This window comes from Lissotriton vulgaris, chromosome 1_1 (assembly GCF_964263255.1).
Source record: "Lissotriton vulgaris chromosome 1_1, aLisVul1.2, whole genome shotgun sequence".
NCBI lineage: Eukaryota > Metazoa > Chordata > Amphibia > Caudata > Salamandridae > Lissotriton > Lissotriton vulgaris.
The window spans coordinates 1,184,259,983-1,184,281,533 of NC_141685.1; the positions used below are offsets into that span (position 1 = coordinate 1,184,259,983).

A 21,551-nucleotide genomic window follows, 5' to 3' on the forward strand; every position below is an offset into this window, starting at 1 on the left:
CAGATACCTGGGGATGCAGATTTATAGGGAAGCTGACACGATGATTGACGGTAACCTTGGGAGGGCCATCAGAGCACTGAAATCGCAGGTCCAATTCTGGCTCACACTGCCACTTTCCATACCCGGCAGAGTAGCGATATCTAAGATGGTGATGCTCCCCCGTCTTCTCTACCACTTCACCAATCTGCCGTACCTGATTCCAGCGGCGACATTCAAGACCCTTGACACTCTACTCACTGAACTTGTATGGGGACACGGCCGCAGACGTTTAGGTCTGTCCAAGCTGCAGCTCCCCTCTGATGCCGGCGGTATGGGCCTGCCGGACTTTAGAGCTTACAACTATGCGTGTCAGCTCCAATGGCTGGCCTTTTGGGTGGCGGGTCGCAACCTTCAGGAGATCAATATGGAGGATGGAGCGCATGAGATGGGAAGGATACACACATTGCTTTTACCCAACTCGGAAATACCAAGAGACACCCCACCTCTCCTCAGACTAGCGATACTTTACTGGCGGAAGGCATTAAAGTATACCTCCCCTACATCATCTTATGCACCCACAATCCCGCTCTTGGGCATCCCGCTGGGCTCGGGAACGCTTACGGCGACCTCGCTTGAGCGGTGGCATGACGCAGGAGTGTCGCATGTGGGTGACCTGTTTGCAGAGGGGCACCTGTTGTCCTTTGAAGACTTTAGAACCACACATGGAGTTCCTAGAGGCACATTCCTTCTGCATGCTGGCCTTCGCCATTATATAACGCATAAGTGGTCCCCTGAGGGCCAGGAGCCTATTACAAACCCTCTCATCACAATGCACTACCTAATGGGCACGGGTGCCCACCTGACACGATGGCTCACTGCTAGCATCAGGAAGGGGAGGGCACTCGCTCTGTCGCCACTCCGGGAAACCTGGGAAGGAGATATTGGTAGACCCCTAAGGGACAAAGAGTGGGAGCGTGTACTACAGTTTCCCAAGAAGGTAGCTAGAAACCCCAAGTTTAAATTCATTCAATTGATGCTACTACATAGAGCCTACCTGACCCCGCACCGCATACATGTGATGTTCCCTGATGCGAAAAGCAATTGCCCCCGTTGTGACGCCGAAGACGCTTCATTGATGCACATGCTGTGGCAATGCCCCAAATTAGGATATTACTGGGCCACGGTCCATGAGTCACTCGAGAGAGCGGGTGCTCTGTCCAGCTCTACTACACTGGAATACACACTACTGGGGTTGGGACCCTCACAACGCACCAGAACCGTGACGACACGTTTCTCGGACCTGGCCCTGTTGCTGGCGAAGCGTGCCATTACGATGAGGTGGAAATCACCCAAACCTCCCAACCCTGAACTATGGAAGGCGGAGGTGGTACGATGGGGTAAGGCTGAGGGAGAGGCACTGCAGCGAGAGGAACACAGAGGCCTGCGGAAAACGCCAATCTCGCTGGACTGGTTTGCCACTTTGGGAATGTTTGAAACAGGAGATGAAGGGGATGACGGGGATACATGTGGCTCGTCGATTTTAGAATAAATGCGTCCTTAGCCGGACTTTCACTTTCATGCACTGTCACTGATTGTGGTATGCTACGATAGGGTGCGAGGACCCTCTAATCACTGACCTTTGCCTCGTTCCAACTATATGTGCAGATAGATGAAGCTATATGTTATAGCACCATGGGTGACCCAGTTTAATGATTATTCAGCCATTTGTTTATTGTGAGAGTGTCGGGTGGGTTGATTGAGGGTGGGGGTGGGATTGCTTTGACCGGGGTTTGTTTAATTGTAAAGGTTGTAGACATCAACAAAATGGAAACTCAAAAGACCTATGCAGTTATTTGTTCTAAGCAGACATACGAATGTATTACCTTGCTTTCTAATGGGCCTAGTAATTTTTGTAACTGCTTTACCTACTACGCTAATAAACAGATTTTCAAAAAAAAAAAAAAAAACTTGGGCAGTACCGACAAACTACTTTTATTAATAAAAGAATGGCTCAGGCCTACAGGAACACATGTGCCAGTGACGCCTGACTTCGTGGACCCTGGACAGATCATACTAGGTGAAAATTACCTAGTGACCAATGCTAGCAATGTCGCTACCACACACAGTTGTTAATTTCTCCAGGGGAGGGGTAACTGGCCTAAAGAAGGTTGTTATTAGCTCAGACCTCCCTGTAGAATGTTTGCTTGGTAATGACCTAGAGACTTGAGCATGGGCTGAAGTGGAGTGTAGGACACATAGAGAAATGTTAGGCATCTCAGCACATGTGCTTGCTGTGACTAGGTCACAGGTCATAAATTGCAACAGTAAACAGGTACTGGATTCTGGAATAATGGACCAGTTACCTACCAGGACAAGGAGCAGTAGGGTTAAGGCTTTACCTTCCCCCTTGCCTCAGGATGAGGATCAGCCTTCTGAGGAAGCTGATTGTGAGCCTGAAGGAACTGTCCTAGAAAAGCTTGAACCTGATCAGGTTGAGTTTCTTGGGACAGGGGGACCTTCCAGGGCAGATCTGAGGCAGGCGCAGTTGGACTGCCCTTCTCTTGAACCCCTCAGACAGCTAGCAGCTGCTGAGGCTGCAGGGAATCCTAATGGAACCCGTAGAGTGTATTGGGATGAAGGGCTCCTGTATTCAGAGGCTAGAGACCCCAAGCCTTGTGCTTCCAGGAGGTTGGTCATACCTTTGGCATTCAGGGGCTTCCTTCTTATATTAGCCCATGATATTCCCCTTGCAGGACATCTTGGCCAGAACAAGACTTGGGACAGGCTTGTCCCTCACTTTCACTGGCCTCACACGTCAGAAGACACCCAGGAGTTTTGTCGCTCCTGTGTCACCTGCCAAGCCAGTGGCAAATCATGTGGCACTACAAAGGCCCCCCTTATACCACTACCTGTGGTGGGGGTTCCCTTTGAGCGTGTAGGGATTGACATTCATGGACCAAAGGATCCCCAGACAGCATCTGGGCACAGGTTTATTCTGGCTGTAGTGGATTATGCCGCCAGAAACACAGAAGCTATTCCACTTCGGACCACAAAAGCACCTGTTGTGGCAGGAGCCCTTTTGGGAGTTTTCTCAAGAGTGGGCTTCCCTAAGGAGGTTGTATCAGACAGAGGTGCAAACTTCATGTCTAGTTAGCGGACTGCAATGTGGAAGGAGTGTGGAGTGAACTATAAGTTCACCACACCCTATCACCCACAATGCAATGGTCTAGTTGAAAGATTCAACAAGACCTTAAAGGGCATGATTATGGGTCTCCCTGAAAAGCTCAGGCAGAGATAGGACATCCTGCTGCCCTGCCTCTTGTTTGCTTGTAGAGAAGTCCCACAGAAGGCGGTTGGCTACAGCCCTTTTGAACTTTTGCTTGGGCATCCTGTAAGAGGAGCCCTTTGACTGGTGAAGGAAGGATGGGAGTTACCTCTCAAACGAGACATGGTGGACTGTGTACTTGGTCTCCGCTCCAGAATGGCTGAGTACATGAAAAAGGCATCTATAAACCTTGAGGCTAGCCAGGAATTTCAAAAAGCCTGGCATGGCCAAAAGGCTGTGCTGACGGTTTACCAGCCAGGACAGAAAGTGTGGGTGTTGGAGCCAGTGGCCCCAGCAGCTCTCAAACACATGTGGAGTGGACCCCACACTATTGTTTAACAGAAGGAAGAAGTCACCTATTTCGTTGACCTAGGAACTCCCAGGAGCTCCCACAGGGTGCTTCATGTCAACAGACTGAAACCATATGTTGAAAGGGCAGACATGGGCTTGCTCAAGGCTACTGATGGAGGACAGGAGGAAGAGAGTGACCCTCTCCCAGACCTGCTTTCTCAGAACTCTGAGGATGGTTCAGTTGATGGTGTAGCCTTGGCAGGCAGCCTCACTGACCAACAGCAGAATGACTGCAGACAAGTTCTGCAGGCTTACAAACATATGTTTTCACAGACTCCAAGTCAGAGTACCTGGTGCACTCATGAAGTGGACACTGGGGACAGTCTGCCTGTTAAAAGTAAGATTTACAGGCAACCTGACCATGTCAGGGACTGTATCAGGACAGAGGTCCAAAAGATGTTGGAGTTGGGAGTCATTGAGCCCTCAGATAGTCCTTGGGCCAGTCCAGTAGTCCTGGTGCCTAAACCTCACACCCAAGATGGTAAGAGAGAGATGAGGTTTTGTGTAGATTACAGAGTTCTCAATGCTGTCACTAGGACAGATGGCCATCCAATACCCATGACAGATAAGCTTATGGACAAATTGGCATCTGCCAAGTTTTTGAGTACATTTGACCTGACAGCTGGCTACTGGCAGATCAGACTAGCTGATGATGCAAAGCCAAAGACAGCATATTCAACCCCTGGTGGACATTATCAGCTTGTGGTAATGCCCTTTGGTCTGAAAAATGACCTGCCACATTTCGAAGGTTGGTGAACCAAGTCCTCTCAGGTCTGGACGACTATTGTGCAGCTTATCTAGATGATATTGCGGTTTTTAGTATCACCTGGGAAGATCACCTGATCCACCTGCAAAATGTTTTGGAGGCCCTGCAAAAGGCAGGCCTAACTATCAAGGCTACCAAGTGCCAGATAGGGCAGAGTCAGGTTGTATACCTGGGCCTCCATGTAGGTGGAGGCCAGGTTCAACCATTGCAGGGCAAAATCCAGACCATAATGGACTAGACTGCTCCAACCACCCAGACTCAGGTCAGAGCTTTCTGGGGCCTGACTGGGTACTACAGGAAATTTGTCAAGGGGTATGGTTCCATTGTGACACCCCTTAATTAATTAACTTCCAAGAAAATGCCTAAGAAAGTTCAGTGGACAGTCAGCTATCAAAATAAAATTGAGGACCTGAAGCAGGCCATGTGCACTGCACCAATTCATCAAAGTCCAGACTACTCCAAAGGATTCATTGTTCAAACAGATGCTTCTCAGTTGGGAGTAGGGGCTGAGCTATCACAACTGAATAAAGATGGTCAAGACCAGCGAGTAGCTTTTATTAGCAGAAGGCTGACCCCTAGAGAGAAACGTTGGTCAGCTATTGAGAGGGAGGCCTTTGCTGTGGTTTGGGCCCTGAAGAAGATGAGGCCATACTTGTTTGATACTCACTTCAAGATTCAGACAGACCATGAAACCCTCTTGTGGCTAAATCTGATGAAGGGTTTAAATCCCAAACTGCTCAGGTGGTCCATTTCCCTACAGGGGATGGACATTACAGTGGAACATAGACCCGGGAGTGACCATGCCAATGCAGATGGACTCTCCAGATATTTCCACATTTAGAATATGAAGACTCAACTGGTCAAGGTTAGTTTAATGTTCCTGTTTTTGGAGGGGAGGGGGGTATAGGAGAGTAGGGTCTGCTTCCTATGGTCACCCCCACTTTTTGCTGTGATTTTCTGTTTTTTTTACTTAAGACTGGCTATGGTCCTGCTAATCAGGCCCACAGCCTAGCTGTTCTCTCTCTAAATTGATACCATGTACTTTAGGTACATACCAGATTGGTTACTGGGTCACCCTTGTGAGTCCCTGCATAGTGTACCAGAGGTACCCAGGGCATAGGTGCACCCAACGCCTACCAGGGGCTGCAGCATGTATTGTGCCACCCCTGGTTGGGCTTCCAAACTGACACCAAAGGTCTGTTCACACAGCCTGGGTAAGGTGGTGTAATCACCCCTTACTTAGATATAGTATAAGTCACTCCTATGGCAGGCCTTAACAATCCTGGAGGCAGAGTACTTGGTTTTATGTGAGAGGGTGCCCTAGCATGAGCTGAGCCCCTCTGCAGCTTTCGGAACCATCTCCTTATAGCTGTTCTATGTTATAGCCATATCATATACTCTTAAATGTATTTAAACCTTCGCGGTTAATGCTAACTTTGGTTTGGCTTTATCAAAAGATGTTGTTTAAGGTGTCAAACACTTTGGAATACAACCCCACCCACCAGAACTGGCGGCTGGGGTAGCAGTCCACCCTTCTAGAGGGAGAAGACATGTAGTTACTGGTAAACTCGGTTAAAATTAAACAGAGCCTCACAATCACAAAATGGATGCTGCTGCCTAGACACGAGTCTGACCTCCTGCTGCTGGACGAAACTCCAGCAGGGGAGGCCTGGACAAAATGATTCCTGTCAGGGGAGGTGCTGGCACCACCCCAAACAGACTTTAGTGTATTGGGGCAGGGAGGGCTGCATTCAGAATGCATTTTCCAGACACTGCCTGGGGCACACAAGGTGCTCCATGCATAGCCCGGTTCAAACCAGTTGCTGGGGCACTCCAGCCCCGCTCTGGCGCGAAACTGGACAAAGGGGAAGGGGTGTAACCACCCCCTCCCCAGGTCCACCCATAGGAGGGACCTTTCAGGTAGTCCAGCCCCCAAACGTAGTACAAGTATAGGAGCTGTGTCCCTAGGACCCTAGGACTTTAGATTACCTGGACGAAACTTTGAAACATATATCCTGGACCTTCGACGTTCCATTTCGACTGGAAGACGGAAGACATCTCCCTTGTGGTCAAGGAGTGACCACCCTGTTCAAACAGGCACCTGAAGCAACTTTGCCGGTCTGCATTGTCGAAGCTCCCGCCGGATCCCGAAGACTCTGCGACACAGGACACGGACTTCCAGACATTTCTGACCCTGCTCAACGTTCCCAGCAAAGCTGAGACCCGTGGCGGACACGAGAGACGTGGGACCGGAACTCCTGGACATCCTGCATTTTGCAAGCTGCATCTACTTCCCGAGGAATTTGGAAGTTGTGCTTTGGGGTGCTTGAAGCCCCAGACCCGAGCAACATTTGCACCGAAGCTCAGGCTTCCACACTCCACGAGTGTCACGTGGGGGCCGCTCCTGCATTTCAGCTCAACACGTCTTCCCTGTTCCTTGCCCGTTGGCTAATGAGCCCCTGGAAGACTTTCCTTTGAATTTAAACTGCTTTCCTGGTTGCTCCAGGCTTGCTCCGACTTCTCCCCAAAAGAGAAGTTCCTCAGACCTTGCTGGTCTGCACCGAAGCCAATCTTCATCTCATGTGTGGATTGCGTTTGTCAAGGCGTGTTGGGTCCAATCCGAATACCGACACCGCAGTCAACTAGATCCTTCGTGGGACAGCTCGAATCCAGCTCCTGGTTGTCGTCGTCGACGCCTCCTGGACCTCGTGGCTGCAGAGACCCTCTTCACCTGAGATCAACGCAACATCGCCTAGTTCCGTCCTAGTTACTGGCCTGTGACCCAGACTCTGTCCCTTCTGCTTCCAGGTTCTTCAGATCTTTGATCCACCCTTGGATCCACCCGGACACTTTTCCTCTGGTGGCCGGCAGCACTTCTTTGCAGATCTCCATTGAAAACAACGACGAAACCCGACACCACACGAATACTCCGGCGCTCCCGTGGGTCTTGACTCTCGAAGTGTCCTAGTCTAAAGGTGTTTTATCGTAGTCCATCCGGAAGTGCCCTTAAATTGTAACTTTGTAACTTGCTTGTTTCTCATTGAGAGTCAATGGTAACGTGCGGCTGTGTTTAGACACTGCACGCGCCTCCCGTGGGCCTCCTGATTCCTAACCTTTGGTTGTTTCAAGTAGCCAGAGCTATTCCCTAGGCCCTAGGCCTACTTTCTATTCCAGACGTGGTTCGTTTACCACTATTTTAGTTTATGGTTTGTGAGGCCCCTAGGGCAAAACGTATACTGTGCAACTTATCGTATGCTAATTGAGATTCTTGTAATGTACTTTTACCTCTGACCTCATAAAGAGAGCAGAGGGGTTGTGTTTAGAATAAATACATATATATTTTGATATATACCTTGTGTGGTGTACTTTCATTTGGTATTCAAGGGATTGTCATTGGTAAAACAACTTGCTTTACATGCTCTCTGAAGTCTTAGCCTGACGAACTTGGAAACCGGACCACAGCGAGGAAAACGAGACGCACTGACCTCGTTTCAGCGGAACTCTTGGCCCTCGGACTCCTGCAGGCTCCTGTGTTCTCCCTCCCGCTGCCGCAGCACACCATCTTGCGGCCGCCGGGTGGAGGGAGAACTACCATCCCCAGGATCCTTTGCGGCTGCTGCCGCGAGATTGGCGCCCGGAGGCGCTCAAAAGTGACGAGGGCCCCCGCGTTAAGGGACCGCGCGCGGGCCGCGCCGGGCTAAGCCCGGGCAAAGGGCGGGCCCTCTGTGGCCCTCAGAGGCCTGAGGAGACTGGACTGGGCCATAGACTTTGGTCTTGAAGGGACAACGTATATGCAGGTATTCCCTGTGAACCCCCTTTTTATATATCTATCTCTAGGTACTGAGCGCTGGTCGCTCTAGGCCTGTTTTCTTTCAATAACCTTTTTATATTGTGTATGAAATTAAGCTGGTATGATGTCTAAGGAGAAAATAGACAAATGTGATAAAACTGCTTCTGGGTTAGGTCCTATGGATAATTACTTGATTAAGAAAGTAACCCAGATCAATAGTGATAGAAGGGCCTCCTTAGGTCAGGGGAGTCTCTTATTGATTCAGGATGAGGCGTCACTAATAGTGGCGGATACACCTATGCCTAAAACCCCCCCTATTGTCCCTGGGAAAGTTGTCACAGCGATAGCACAGGTGCACGCCGTAAGACTTGATGATCGGCCAGATATTGTGGAAATAGAATATCCTACTTCTCCCATACGTTCGGCTAGAATATTCAAAAAGGTAAAATCAAGAAGAAGGGGGAAGCAAAACCAAAAAACACATATAGCTAACAATAAAAGGAGTCCTCTATTGGACGCCATGACAGACAAACGTTCTTCTTTGGGGCATATAGGGACAGTCTCAATGATAACCCAACACACAGTATTATAGAAGACACCGGGATATCAAACATTGGAGGTAGGGGGGATAAAGGGGAAGCACCAGAATATTCTAGTACTGAGGTTTCCATGCTAAGTACTCCTATTAGTACGCGAGCATCCCTCTCGAGTTCGTGTAATAGTTATGATGACAAAGGGTTATCAAATTCCCCTAGATTCTCCGCTGCATCCTCTCCCAATATAAATTACATGTCACCATCCAATATCAATATTAATACCACAAAAAAAAAGAGGGGGTTGTCCATTGAAGACCCGGGAACAATTTACAGAAGAGGAGCCCTATTTTAGCAGTGATTGATGTGGTTACTTCACTGACCCTTCCGATTGTCTCTCAAATGACAACCCATTGTTGTACCTCCAGTGAGGGCGGCCTGTTAGCAAAACTTGAAAGTTTGGTAAAATCACTAATACAGCCTCTGTTAGAAAAAATTAACCTGTGTAACACTCAACTAGATCAGTTAGATAAAAAGGTAGAAAAAAATACACTATTACTAGTAGATCTGGCAAAGGGGGTAAACATTATAAAACCTAGAGGTTCATCTGCTACAATGATGACAGCAACCAAACAAGTTCCACCTTGCCCCACTCCCTCTACAAAAACTGATCAAAGTGGGGAAAAAGCAACCGGTCCTCCACTGAAAAAAGCTTTGCCACCCTCTTTGTTGAAAAAGAAGCCTGTCCCTGAAATTCAAACCATAAGTAAAGCAGCCGACCAAGGGGGGGAAATCTGATCGTGGAAGAAAGGGCAGAGCCTTCACACGATAAGGCTATCCAAGGAGAGCAGGACAGAGAATTTTCAGAACAGAAATTGGCATTTACATAGAATTGTTGATTTACCACCCGAAGCTGCCCCCTATGCAATAGTCATGGCGGGTGTCCCCGAGTTACCCATGGGCACCAGGGAAGATCATCGAGCTTTAAGAAACAAAGTGACCCATTGGCTCCGCAATAATAGACCTTTGCCTGCCCATATCAATGGAGAAATTTTGAATGTGAGGCGTTCAACTTGGGTGGGCCCACGACCTAAAGATAAGAAAGGGGATGTAATTATTGTAAACTTTAAAGATCATAGAGCTGTCAGGCATATTGGGGATTGGTATGATTCGAGAAGCAGCGATTCTATTACCACTCACTATCTCAGCTACTTCTACCCTTATTTCCCAGGGCAACACTGTAAAAGTAGGGATAAAGTAAGGCAGCCTGTAAACTGGTCCGGCTTAAACCAACATGGATACAATCAGACTCCTTTTTCCCAAACTCAGAGACAATTTAATTTCCATCAAAGGCACTTCTATCCATCAACTCCCGGACCGAATTTTGGAAATAATTATTTTTGGGATACTAGAGGTTTTGCCTTACCAGTATATAATTTACCAACCCATAATCGATTTGACGCCTTCTCGGGCCTTGATTATGTCGATTGACAAAAGCAGGATACTCCCCAGACAAATATATTGAGAGTAGGAGATGACATTGATTCTAAGGGGAACCTAAAAGAGTACACGCCAGGGGAGGGTTGTAAGGTTACCTTACCACTAGAATTGGCCCCAAAAACAAACTATGGAGACACTGTAGAGCATCTTTGTAACACCCCGAGTACCCTGGAGTTAGATGTGGGGGATAATTGTGGAGGAGTAAGTTCCTCACGTAAAAAGGTATCGGGCAATATCTCCCTGGGAGATATTGAAGTAAATGACAATAGGAAATCCTGTACACTCATTTTTTGGAATGTGGCAGGATTAAGGAATAAGATTAATTACCCATCCTGGGAGACTATTACAAATGGGCGGGACATTCTGGCCCTTCAAGAAACCTGGTCTACTGACCCAGTGTACATAAGCGGCTACAGAACCTTTTTTACTCCGGCCGTGGGGGGTCAATATGGACGTGCAAAGGGAGGCTTAATTACATTCCTCTCAAACCAGCTTAAGTATGAGAAAGTAAATTTTACGCCTAAATCTAGTTACTACCAAGTAATAACCCTAAGCACTAAGAAGGGAATCAATGTAGTTGTTATAAATTTTTATAATAACATTGTGAAAGATGAAATTCCCAATACCTTAAAAATGCTCAGGGAGGACATACAACATGAAATAGACAAGTCCAACAGGGAACTGATAATTTTATGGGGGGGGGGGGGGGGGGGGGGGGGGGGGGATTTTACTTGTCCACTCTGTACAAAGGGAAAACAGGGGATTTGAGGCCTAATGTTAGAACAGGATATTAATCTAACACACTTTGACCACTCTTTGATCGGGGACCTATTTAATGAATTAGTGTTCATGTACGATCTGGGTTATGCAAATGAAATAGCTCAAAATCCCACTTCCTTTGGGCCTACGTTCATTGGTAGAGGTGCATCGTCCACTATTGATTTTATTCTAACTTCAAATAGTTATAGCCACAGGATTAATAGGTTAGAGACTCTAGAGCTACCCCTAAGTGATCATTTGCCCCAAATAATAGAGGCTGAAAACCCTTTCTATGAACACCATGAAGATATCCTTGCCTCACGTATGGTCCCTGACGTGACTTTGGGGAGGCAGAATGGGTATACCCTAAAATGGGGCAAGGTTGCGCCAGAAATGTTCCTGGTGAAGCTACTGAATGTTTGTTCAGATAGTTTCGCTATTTGTCTAGGGGAGACGTCTCATTGTGACCAGATATTAGAGCATTTTAATAGAATAGCTTCTGAAATTAAAAACTGCCTGTGGGTGGAGGCAAAGAAAAGGACTAGGCACACTAAAAGTTGGTTTGACACCGCTTGCACAAGGGCATTAACTGACTTGAAACACGCTATTCATAGGTCACCCCGTGATCCGCTAGTAATAAGAGGGTTGAGGAAAACTTATAATGAGGCTTTGAAAAATAGAAAAAACGCTATAAAAAAGGAGGCCTTAGAAGCCCTCTGCGAGACCGCACAGTCGAAGGATGCATCTGCTTTTTGGAGGGCCTTTAACACCCCTTTCCTCTTTGATAATCTCAAGGCTCGCATGGAGATAGCGATTACCGAGGATGAATGGGTGGAACATTTTTCAAATTTATATAGGTCCCAAGATGATCCTCACACTACAAATGTTTTTAAAATGGTTAATGGTGGATTGGGGGATGAAAAACTGGTGATAACTCTGGAGGAAGTCATGATGGGGTTGAAAGCCACGAAGGGAGGCAAGGCCGCTGGCCCCGATGGGATCCCTGCAGATCTATATAAAGCAAACAATGAGATCTGGGGCCCCATATTGGTACAGCTTTTTAATGCCGCACTTGCTAAGGGTTTAAATCCATCCTGGTTTACCTCGGTTATCGTACCGATATATAAGAAGGGAGACAGACAAAATTGCGCTTGTTATAGGCCAATCTCCCTCCTTGATTCATCCGTAAAAATTCTTGGTAGAATCATCCTGGCTAGACTCCAGAATTGGGCGGAGGAAAATGAAATAATGAGCGACCTACAGTACGGATTCCAGAAGGGCATGGGAACTGTTGAACAATGCTTACATTTAATGATTGTTCAGCAAAAGTATACAAGCATTAAATGTGAACGGTTATATCTCATGTTTGTCGACTTTTCGTCGGCATTTGATTGCGTGTCACATACTAAATTGTGGAAAATTTTGAAAGGGCTGGGCGTGGAAGACTCCATCATCCGCTTTCTGAGAGAATTATACTCAGGAGCCACAGCCTCAGTCCGATATGGCCGTGGGGGAGAATGTACCAGGAAATTTTGAGTGGGACGCGGAGTATGCCAGGGGTGTGTTCTGGCCCCCTTTCTATTTCTCCTCTACATAAATGGACTTGAGCATTGTCTCCTGCAGGAGTGCAGGGATATGCCCAGGGTAGGTAAGAGGCCGATCCCTGCACTCATGTACGTGGACGATGCCGTCTTAATGGCTCGTACTCAATTGGCCCTACAAAAATTGTTAATATCCTTTGAAAAGTTCATGTTGAGTTTAGATCTGAAAATCAATTGTAGTAAAAACTACTCCATGAACTGTGGCACAAGATCTGGGAAACAGATGAAAAGAATGTACATAAATAACGTTCCCTTGGAAAATACTACCACTTTCCCTTACCTGGGTATTCTGTTCCACGAATCTGGGGGCTGGACAAGTGCTGTAAAGGCCAGAACTCCTTTGTTCCAAAAAACAACAATGGCCATAAAGACTTTTATAAAAAAGCTGGGTAACAAACCAATAAGAGAAATCCTGACTATATATAATGCCACATGTACATCGGTTGCCTTGTATGGTGCGGGACTTTGGGGTTATTCTAATATAGAATCATTACAAATAGCGGAAAATAAATTCTTGAGGGATGTCCTATCAGTACCACAGAGTGTTTCGACATACATTTGTCACACTGAACTGGGTCAACCCCATATTTCAGATCTAATTAGAATACAACCCATCCTTTTGTGGCACAGGGTATGGACAACAAATGAATGTGTAGTCAATCGGGCTATGTTACAGGATATATTAAAAATGGAAAACGTGGGTAGCGTTGATTGGCTAGATTATATTAAACGATTCATGATTGAAATTGGATGCAGACAATACTACGAGGACCCACCTTCAATGGGAAACATACCCAAAAAACTGTTGAAAAAACTGAGTCTGGAATACCTTGAAGACAAGAGAAGGCGAGTGGAAATGAGCAAAAAGACCGTTACCTCGCACAATTTAATACTAACTGGTGTAAAAGTACAGCCCTACCTAACCCTGCTGATGTCTAATTATGATCGATTTCTCTTGACCCGTTTTAGACTAAATATTGTTTTTAGACTCTTGTCCTTCCCAGAAATGAATTTATGGTCGCAAAATTTACCTACCTCACCCCAATCCGATATCCATATTTTATTTTTTTGTAAATTTTATATTATGCCTCGCAGGAAATTTATAATCCCATTCCTTAAAGACATGAATTTAAATAGATGTCGCCCAGCTTTCACAGAATGCCAGAGAATGGACACAGTTTTAACCGTTATTGTACTTTTAAGCTTTTTTAAACATGTATTTAAATTACGGAAATCCATTGGTGTTAATGTAATATAATGAATTTGTTTATTTTTTAAATTGACCTGTGCAAATTGTAATTTTCATGTTGTCGCTTTTATGGTTATTGATTTTAACCGAATAAAGTACTTTTTGAATTTGAATTTGACTGCTGGTCCATGCTACCACTAGGATAGCTTTCTATAAGGTTGACTTTACAACCACCATCAATAAGGTCAATTAGACTGGTGCAAGGTTCCCACTAGAACTAGTGGACATCATATGCAAGGCTAACTTCTCACAATGTTCTTGTCTTTTTGACCTATCTGTTGTAGCATTGAAAGATCAACACCCTCTGCTGGGATGATGCCTTATCATATTCTTGCTTATGACACTATAGGTTCTATAAGTCTCTGCTCCCTTTCCTTTGTAAAGCGCTGTGATACCCGCAAGGGTCATGTTAGCATTATATAAAACTTTTTTTTTAAATAAAAAAAAGAGAACAAGCAAGCATGAAGGTAACAAAGAAAGAAAGCAAGAAAAACAAAGCAAGACATTAAAAGCAGAAAGAAAAGAAAAAAATAGCCACGGAGAAAAGAAAGAAAATTAAAAAAGGAGGAAAAGAAAGAAGATGGAAAGATGATACCGAAAAGAAGGTAGGAAGGCAAGAGAGAAAGCAACAAAGGAAAAAAGAAAAGAAAAAAGCCAAGTCAAAAAAGAGAGAAAGAAGAAAAGATAGAAAGGAAAAGAAAAACGGTTTAGAAAGTAAGAAAGCAAGAGAAAAAGGAAGCAAGAAAGAAGGAAAGAAAAAGAAAAGGAAAAAGAAAAGAAGGAAAAAGAAAAAGCAAGAAAGACAAATTAAGAAAAAGAAAAGAAGGAAAAAGAAAAAGCAAGAAAGACAAATTAAGAAAGAGAAAGAAGGAAGGAAGAAAGAAAGAAAAAACCCTTGGTGAAACTGAATCCAGAACAAATGTGTCTGCTTATGAACTCACATTGTATAATATTGAAGTTTTCGGATTGTGTAATGCATGCATACTAAAAAGAGACTTGATAAGAGGACTAAGGATGGGTGCACGGCTGAGTTCTTTTCGGTAGAAGAACATTTATAACGTCAATTAAGTATAACCCAAAACATTGTGAAGAAGAGATGAGAGCAAACCTGGTTTGAGTTTATCCTTAAGGTATGGAACTAAATGATATTCCTTAAGCACAAGCTCCCAGTCCAGATCAGGAATAGTCAGATTTGCCAGAGTTCCAAGGCATTCTATCACAAATTCTTCATCTTCTTCATTGGAAACCTGAGCCGCCAGATCACCAACATAATCCTAAAAAAATAGCACCAAATTTAGTAGGATCAAAACATAACTTTTGCTTATGCATTGTTGATCTAACTGACACATTAAACTTGAAAAGCAACTACTGATAAATTAATGAATGCCTACTTTATCCTGTCATAGAAATCATTAAAAATTAAAACAGTAATATATAAAAACTGGTGACCATTTAGGAATTTAAAGTGCGTCTAAATAGCTATGTTATTTGATTTGTGGATCCATTCTGTTTCAACTACAGGTGGTTATTTAAATCATAAAGAATCTTTAGTCACTGCCACATCACTAATGGAGCTGCACTTCACATTATATGGTACCACACGTAGTATCAGAATAACACCTAAAGTCTGCTGCAAGCATGATGATGTGGCACCTGGCAACAATGATGGACAACCATTACCACTACCGAATAAGAAATGGTTGTATGACAGAACAACTGAAGGAAATACTTTGCATGCCTGTACATCGCATTTTCTACCACGCTTTTTTTAGAATGCATATTCTTTTACAACAAATGCTTTAACCAATATATATATATATATATATATATATATATTACCTACTGGCGGTCGCCAGTAGGTATATATAGTTAGGATTTTTTCTCTATGGGATTTTTGAAAATTCTATGTCTAATAACTTTGGCGTTTGTGGACGGAATTGGCTGAAATTTTCAGGAAAATGGAACATTTTGTTTCTGAGCAGCCCCTGACAATTTGGGGGGGTTTCATCAAGGGGGGGCCGAGAAAAAAGGGGGGTCCCAAAACGCGTTTTTCCCATGTTAATTTCCATTGGGCGGTTGGCCTCACTTTTAGCTCGAACGGCTGAATGGATTTGTACGAAACTTGGCAAAATTGTAGGGACTGTTAGCCCGATGTGCCTTTGCTAGGTCTCAATATATGTGCTCCAGTGGATTTTGAGTAATTTAGGTTCAAAAAAAGATATATATCTGGGCGGAGCCTAACCACACATCTGATCTGATTGGCTGTCAGCACTTCATCCAAGAAGTGTTGGCAGCCATCTTGGGACAAATATACATGATAGCACCTCATTAAAAAGCATTGTAGTTAATAGAGGGTTTTAGGACTTTAGTTACATTATAAATCATTTGTTGATGGCACCATACTTGTTTTAGGAATTGTGGTGGGTTCTAAGGTGATTTTACCATGTGAAAAAACCTTCTGCTGTGATATCATGAATATTGTTTGAAAGAAAACTAATATCTCATGATTTTCCCACAGTGGTTTGGAAGGGGATCTATAAGCTAAACTGAAAGCATATTTTCTGTAAATTCACATTATCTTTCTCAGTCATGTGAAAATGAAGTCTGACATTCTCAGTAAAACATGTACATCCAACAAGGACAGAGACTGTCAGTTGATTCCTTTGTGTTCTACTGCAGCCTCCTAGAGTGTTCTAAAGAACAACTAGAGCGCTAACAGTCCTACTTATTACAAAGGTATGGCACACCTGAAGCCATCTTGATTGGAATAAAGTGGTAACTCTTAAAACATTTAATTTAAAAAGAAACAACATGAGGGGGTATATTTTGCCATAGAAAGTATGATTAGTGCTGCAGAATGAAACATTAGGGCACATTTTGAGTGACTTCTCAAATCCTTTTCTATTTCATTAAAACATTCTGACATGCAGTCTCCCAAAATGGCCACCAGAGACAAAAGAGCCCAAATGTAGCCCAAATATCACCCAGATGTAGCCCAAGTATAGCTCAATGACAGAATGTCCCAGAGTGTTCTAAAGAACAACTAGAGCGCTAACAGTCCTACTTATTACAAAGGTATGGCACACCTGAAGCCATCTTGATTGGAAAAAGTGGTAACTCTTAAAACATTTAATTTAAAAAGAAACAACATGAGGGGGTATATTTTGCCATAGAAAGTATGATTAGTGCTGCAGTATGAAAAATTAGGGCACATTTTGAGTGACTTCTCAAATCCTTTTCTATTTCATTAAAACATTCTGACATGCAGTCTCCCAAAATGGCCACCAGAGACAAAAGAGCCTAAATGTAGCCCAAATATCACCCAGATGTACCCCAAGTATAGCCCAATGACAGAATGTCCCAGAGTGTTCTAAAGAACAACTAGAGCGCTAACAGTCTTACTTATGACAAAAGTATGGCACACCAGAAGCCATCTTGATTGGAATGAAGTGGTAAGTCTGAAAACACTCAATTTAAAAAGGAACAACATGAGGGGGTTAATTTTGCCATAGAAAGTATGATTAGTGCTTCAGAAAGAAAAATTAGGGATCATTTTGAGTGACTTCTCAAATCCTCTTCTATTTCATTAAAAAAATTCTGACATGCAGACTGAAACATGCACTTTGAATACCAGCAGCAGACGTCCCTGGTGAGCAGTAGCTTTACTACAGTGATCTAATGTGCAACTAGAGTGCTAACATTCAGAATTTATGGCAAATGTGTGACACATCTGAATGCCTTCTTGATGGAACTAAAGTAAACAAGCATTGAAAATGCAATAGATCTCGCCCTCGTTTAAGTTAAAGCCATTCTGTTTGTAATGAGGTGGCTTTTTAGCTTTGCTTTTATTAGTGTTTTTTCAACTTTCATGTAAATAACATGCATCTGTATGCATATAAGTATATGTATGCATGCATTTATGTTTGTATTTATATAGATATACAGATGATATATGTTTATATATGTATGTATATATATATATTCACTGAAAAAAACATAGGCTATAGACCATATATAGTTAGGAATTAGCATTTACAAAACCTTGAAAATTCACTGAAAAAACCATAGGTTATAGACCATATATAGTTAGGAATTCGCATTTACAAAACCTTATTTTACTCACACAAAACCATTGAAATTCCATATATAGTTAGTTGCACTAACTATATATCGCGCACCCGCAATCCACTGCTGATGATGTCACATATTACATCATTCATGACATGGTCAGTGACATCACTGATGACATCACTGATGACATCTCAAATGACATCTCAAATGACATCACTGATGACATCACTGATGACATCTCATTTGACATTACTGATCACATCACTGATGATATCATTCATGTGATAATACGATGAACCTCTTCAGACTCTAATATAATCTTAGATACAATCAGTGTAAACAGACACTCACAGACTGTCACTCATCCATGGAGTTACTCACACACCTAGTCAGTCATGCAAAGAATCAATCACACCTCCATTTCCTCAACTATACAGTTATACAAACTTTACTTATTCAAACATATACTAACACATATTTACTCTCTTATACAATCCCTGATACAAGTTCACAATGATCCATACAGCCACTCACACATTCACTGGCTCTTATGCACAGTTATTTATATATGTCAACTCTCACATGTACTGTGTTTTACATATGTACTTACTTTGACATGTAGCACTGAGATATCCATTCACTCACCAATACACTCATGCACACAGTCAACCGCCCATACAGCTGTTTCCACATGCACTTTTGAAACCATACATCTAGTGAATCAACTGCTCACACATCTATGCACAGAGTCATACACCTCCCAGCCACCCCCACACACACTCAGTCTCCCATACAAATACTTGGGCAACCAATCAATAACCCATATAGTTACTCATATAGCTACTTATCAACACATGCAACAGTTTACAGAACAACAGACATAATGATGCACAAATTAAGACAGTTTAGTCACTAACCCATGCACTCAGTGAGACACATTTAATCACTCACTCATACAGTCAGTCATGCACCTACTAAATCCTTCATCCAGACACTTATACATCCACTCATTCTTCAATATGTAAGACATATTTTAACTTTACATAAACATACAGTCACTGGATGTTGTCATCAGTGATGTCATCAGTGATGTCATCAGTGATGTCACTGACCATGTCATGAATGATGTAATATGTGACATCATCAGCAGTGGATTGCGGGTGTGCGATATATAGTTAGTGCAACTAACTATATATGGAATATATATATATATATATAGACACACATATATACATATATACACACACACACGATGTATTTATGACCCCCCAACAACCCTGAACCTACCTTAATTGCATCATAAAGGCATGCGTTGTAAAGGCATAAGCGTGTAAAAATATGCTTGGTAAAAAAATGCGAAGTAAAGGCACAATATGGTAAAAACCTCATTGTAAAGGCTGTTTCTCATAAGAAATACGGAGAATGTCTTCCATCATCAGAAGCTCCAGGCGACCTTGCAAAACAGGAAGCCTCTTATAACAAGCTGCTGAAGGAAGTGAATATCTTCGAAGGTAGCTTCTGACAGCAGCTGGAAAAGGAGCATCTCATGCAACGGACCGATTGCGAACATACAGTCAGGGAACTGTCACTGGTTTACCATGCCTCGGTCCCCCAATGCATTCATTTCAAACTCAGACAGGGAAAATTAACAACGGTTCCCAACCCCTCGGTGAGAAAACTTTCTGAACATCCTGGTCATTGCAATTTTGTGTTTCACAAACAAACATTTTGGAGTTTGTTCCGGAAAAACAAAATATGGCACAAAATTTGACATTTGGGGCAGTTCTTGGTTACGTGTTCATAACTTTTTTTCCCCCAACACATTATCTAGGCAATTCTGTGTTCCTTTTCCCCACCTATTGGTGACAGTAAAAGTATCCAAGTTTTGTAATTTGCAAAAATAGCCAAAATGGTTCAAATTCTTTAAATAAATATGAAGACATCAAAAAAAGTTGGCTGTTAAGATCACTTACTTCAAAGCATTCAGTAGCAGGTAAACGTAAGAAGAAAAAAAGTTCTTTTCACCAGTGGTTTTACAATTGATGAGAATAGCTCCTCATTTTTGCCTGTCCTACCTACTTGCAAATAGCAGGAAAAAGACGTGGGAAACCTATGGGTGAACCCAGAAAGCAAAGAAATTCTAAAAAACTAGATAACATTTTGAATTCAACAAGAGGAAATTTGTTAAGCTTACAGAAGCGTTGCCAAAAGACACAAATTAGTACAATGAAAATGTGGGGGGAAAAAAGAGAATGTTTACAGCTGTACGGTTTAACAAAAAAGACTGATGTACAAAAACAATATGCTTTTAAGGTTATGAAACTCTTACAGTAGTGTAGTGTAGTTCCTATTTTCCCTATAGGCCCTGGGCATTGAAATAACAAACAGCAGTGTAGACGTAGAAGTGCGGTCTTCCAGGTCTCTACTGACTATGTTAGACTTAATTGGGTTTGTACCAACTAGCTCAGAGGTCACTGGAAACTTTCTTGACTAAATAGGCAGTGATCAGCTTCCCTGGCTCAGACAAGAAGGGATTCAGTTTTCCAACAACCGCATAAACATGACAACTTTGCTCCTCAGAATAAGAGTCAATCTCTAGAGTCGTGTGAAACAATAGACAGCTATTTCACTCAGTCAGTTGTGCAACAATTACTTTCACCAGGATGCAGAGAATAGAGAGAGACAGGCGTTTTCAATAAAAAGGTATTATTTATTGAACAGTCTTTCTTCTCATGCAAGAGAAATGAATTGCCACAATTGCAAGACTTGTTATTATAAAAAGTGCGTACAGTAAAAGGAGGATTGCGAAATAATACTGTAAAAGCATTGATATGGTTTCTTAGCCATACAATGGTTAAAATGAATAAAATATATACATTCATATATACATTTAGCTAACGTCCTCAACTGGTGCTTCTAACTACGCCTACCCAAGTGTACCTGTAAATGTAAATGTATTTGAGCTTATATAGCGCACAGCTACCCACAAAGGGTTTCCCGGCGCTTGCTTAGGGAACCCGTCCTGGTATTCCCCTGTGAGATAACCCCGACAGGGTATCCACAAGGTGAAAGCCAGGCATCCCGCCGCGAGGGGCCGTTGTGGAGATTAAGCAAGCTATTGCCCAGAGTCGCAGAGTGTGAACCCGTGAGTTGAGAAGGCACCGGAGCGAGAATTATCGAGTCCGTGGAATTTTTTGAGCCCAACACCCGCCGAGGCGGGGAATTGAACCCTGGTCCAGGGCCGATCTCAGCTTCCGGGTCTGCCGCCTCTAACCCCTGAGCCACACTTCTCCACTTGGGAGGGAGTAAGTAGGTAGCAATTTAAGTTAAGTTGGTTTGCCAAGGGTTTGCTTCAAGAATTCTATCTAAGGGTTTAGTCAACACTGTACCTCTGGAATAGAATGTTGGAGGTCTGGTATCTCCCCTCAGGACTCGATATCCCAGTTACCCGCAAGGGTAGGCTGCAAACGCCGGAGCTGGATTTTCTAGGCAGGAGAAATGACAGCGTCTTTCTCAGCGCGTCAAGGAGGAGGGGCAGCGTCCGTGGGCTTCTCGCATCTGCTGGGCTCTGCAAGGGACAGCTGTTCTGCTCTTGTATTCACAACCACCACTGCTGTGTTTGCTTAA

The 21,551-nt window shown here is 43.6% G+C and overlaps 1 protein-coding gene across 1 annotated transcript in view; it reads right to left on the minus strand.

The window, feature by feature from the left end:
• Positions 1-21,551, minus strand: part of KIFAP3 (kinesin associated protein 3) — a 1,607,567-nt gene that overhangs the window by 520,692 nt on the left and 1,065,324 nt on the right. Inside the window, exon 14 of the mRNA XM_086964434.1 lies at positions 14,962-15,127. Within this exon, the coding sequence (XP_086820560.1) occupies positions 14,962-15,127 (166 nt within the window). The remainder of the gene's footprint in view (positions 1-14,961; positions 15,128-21,551) is intronic.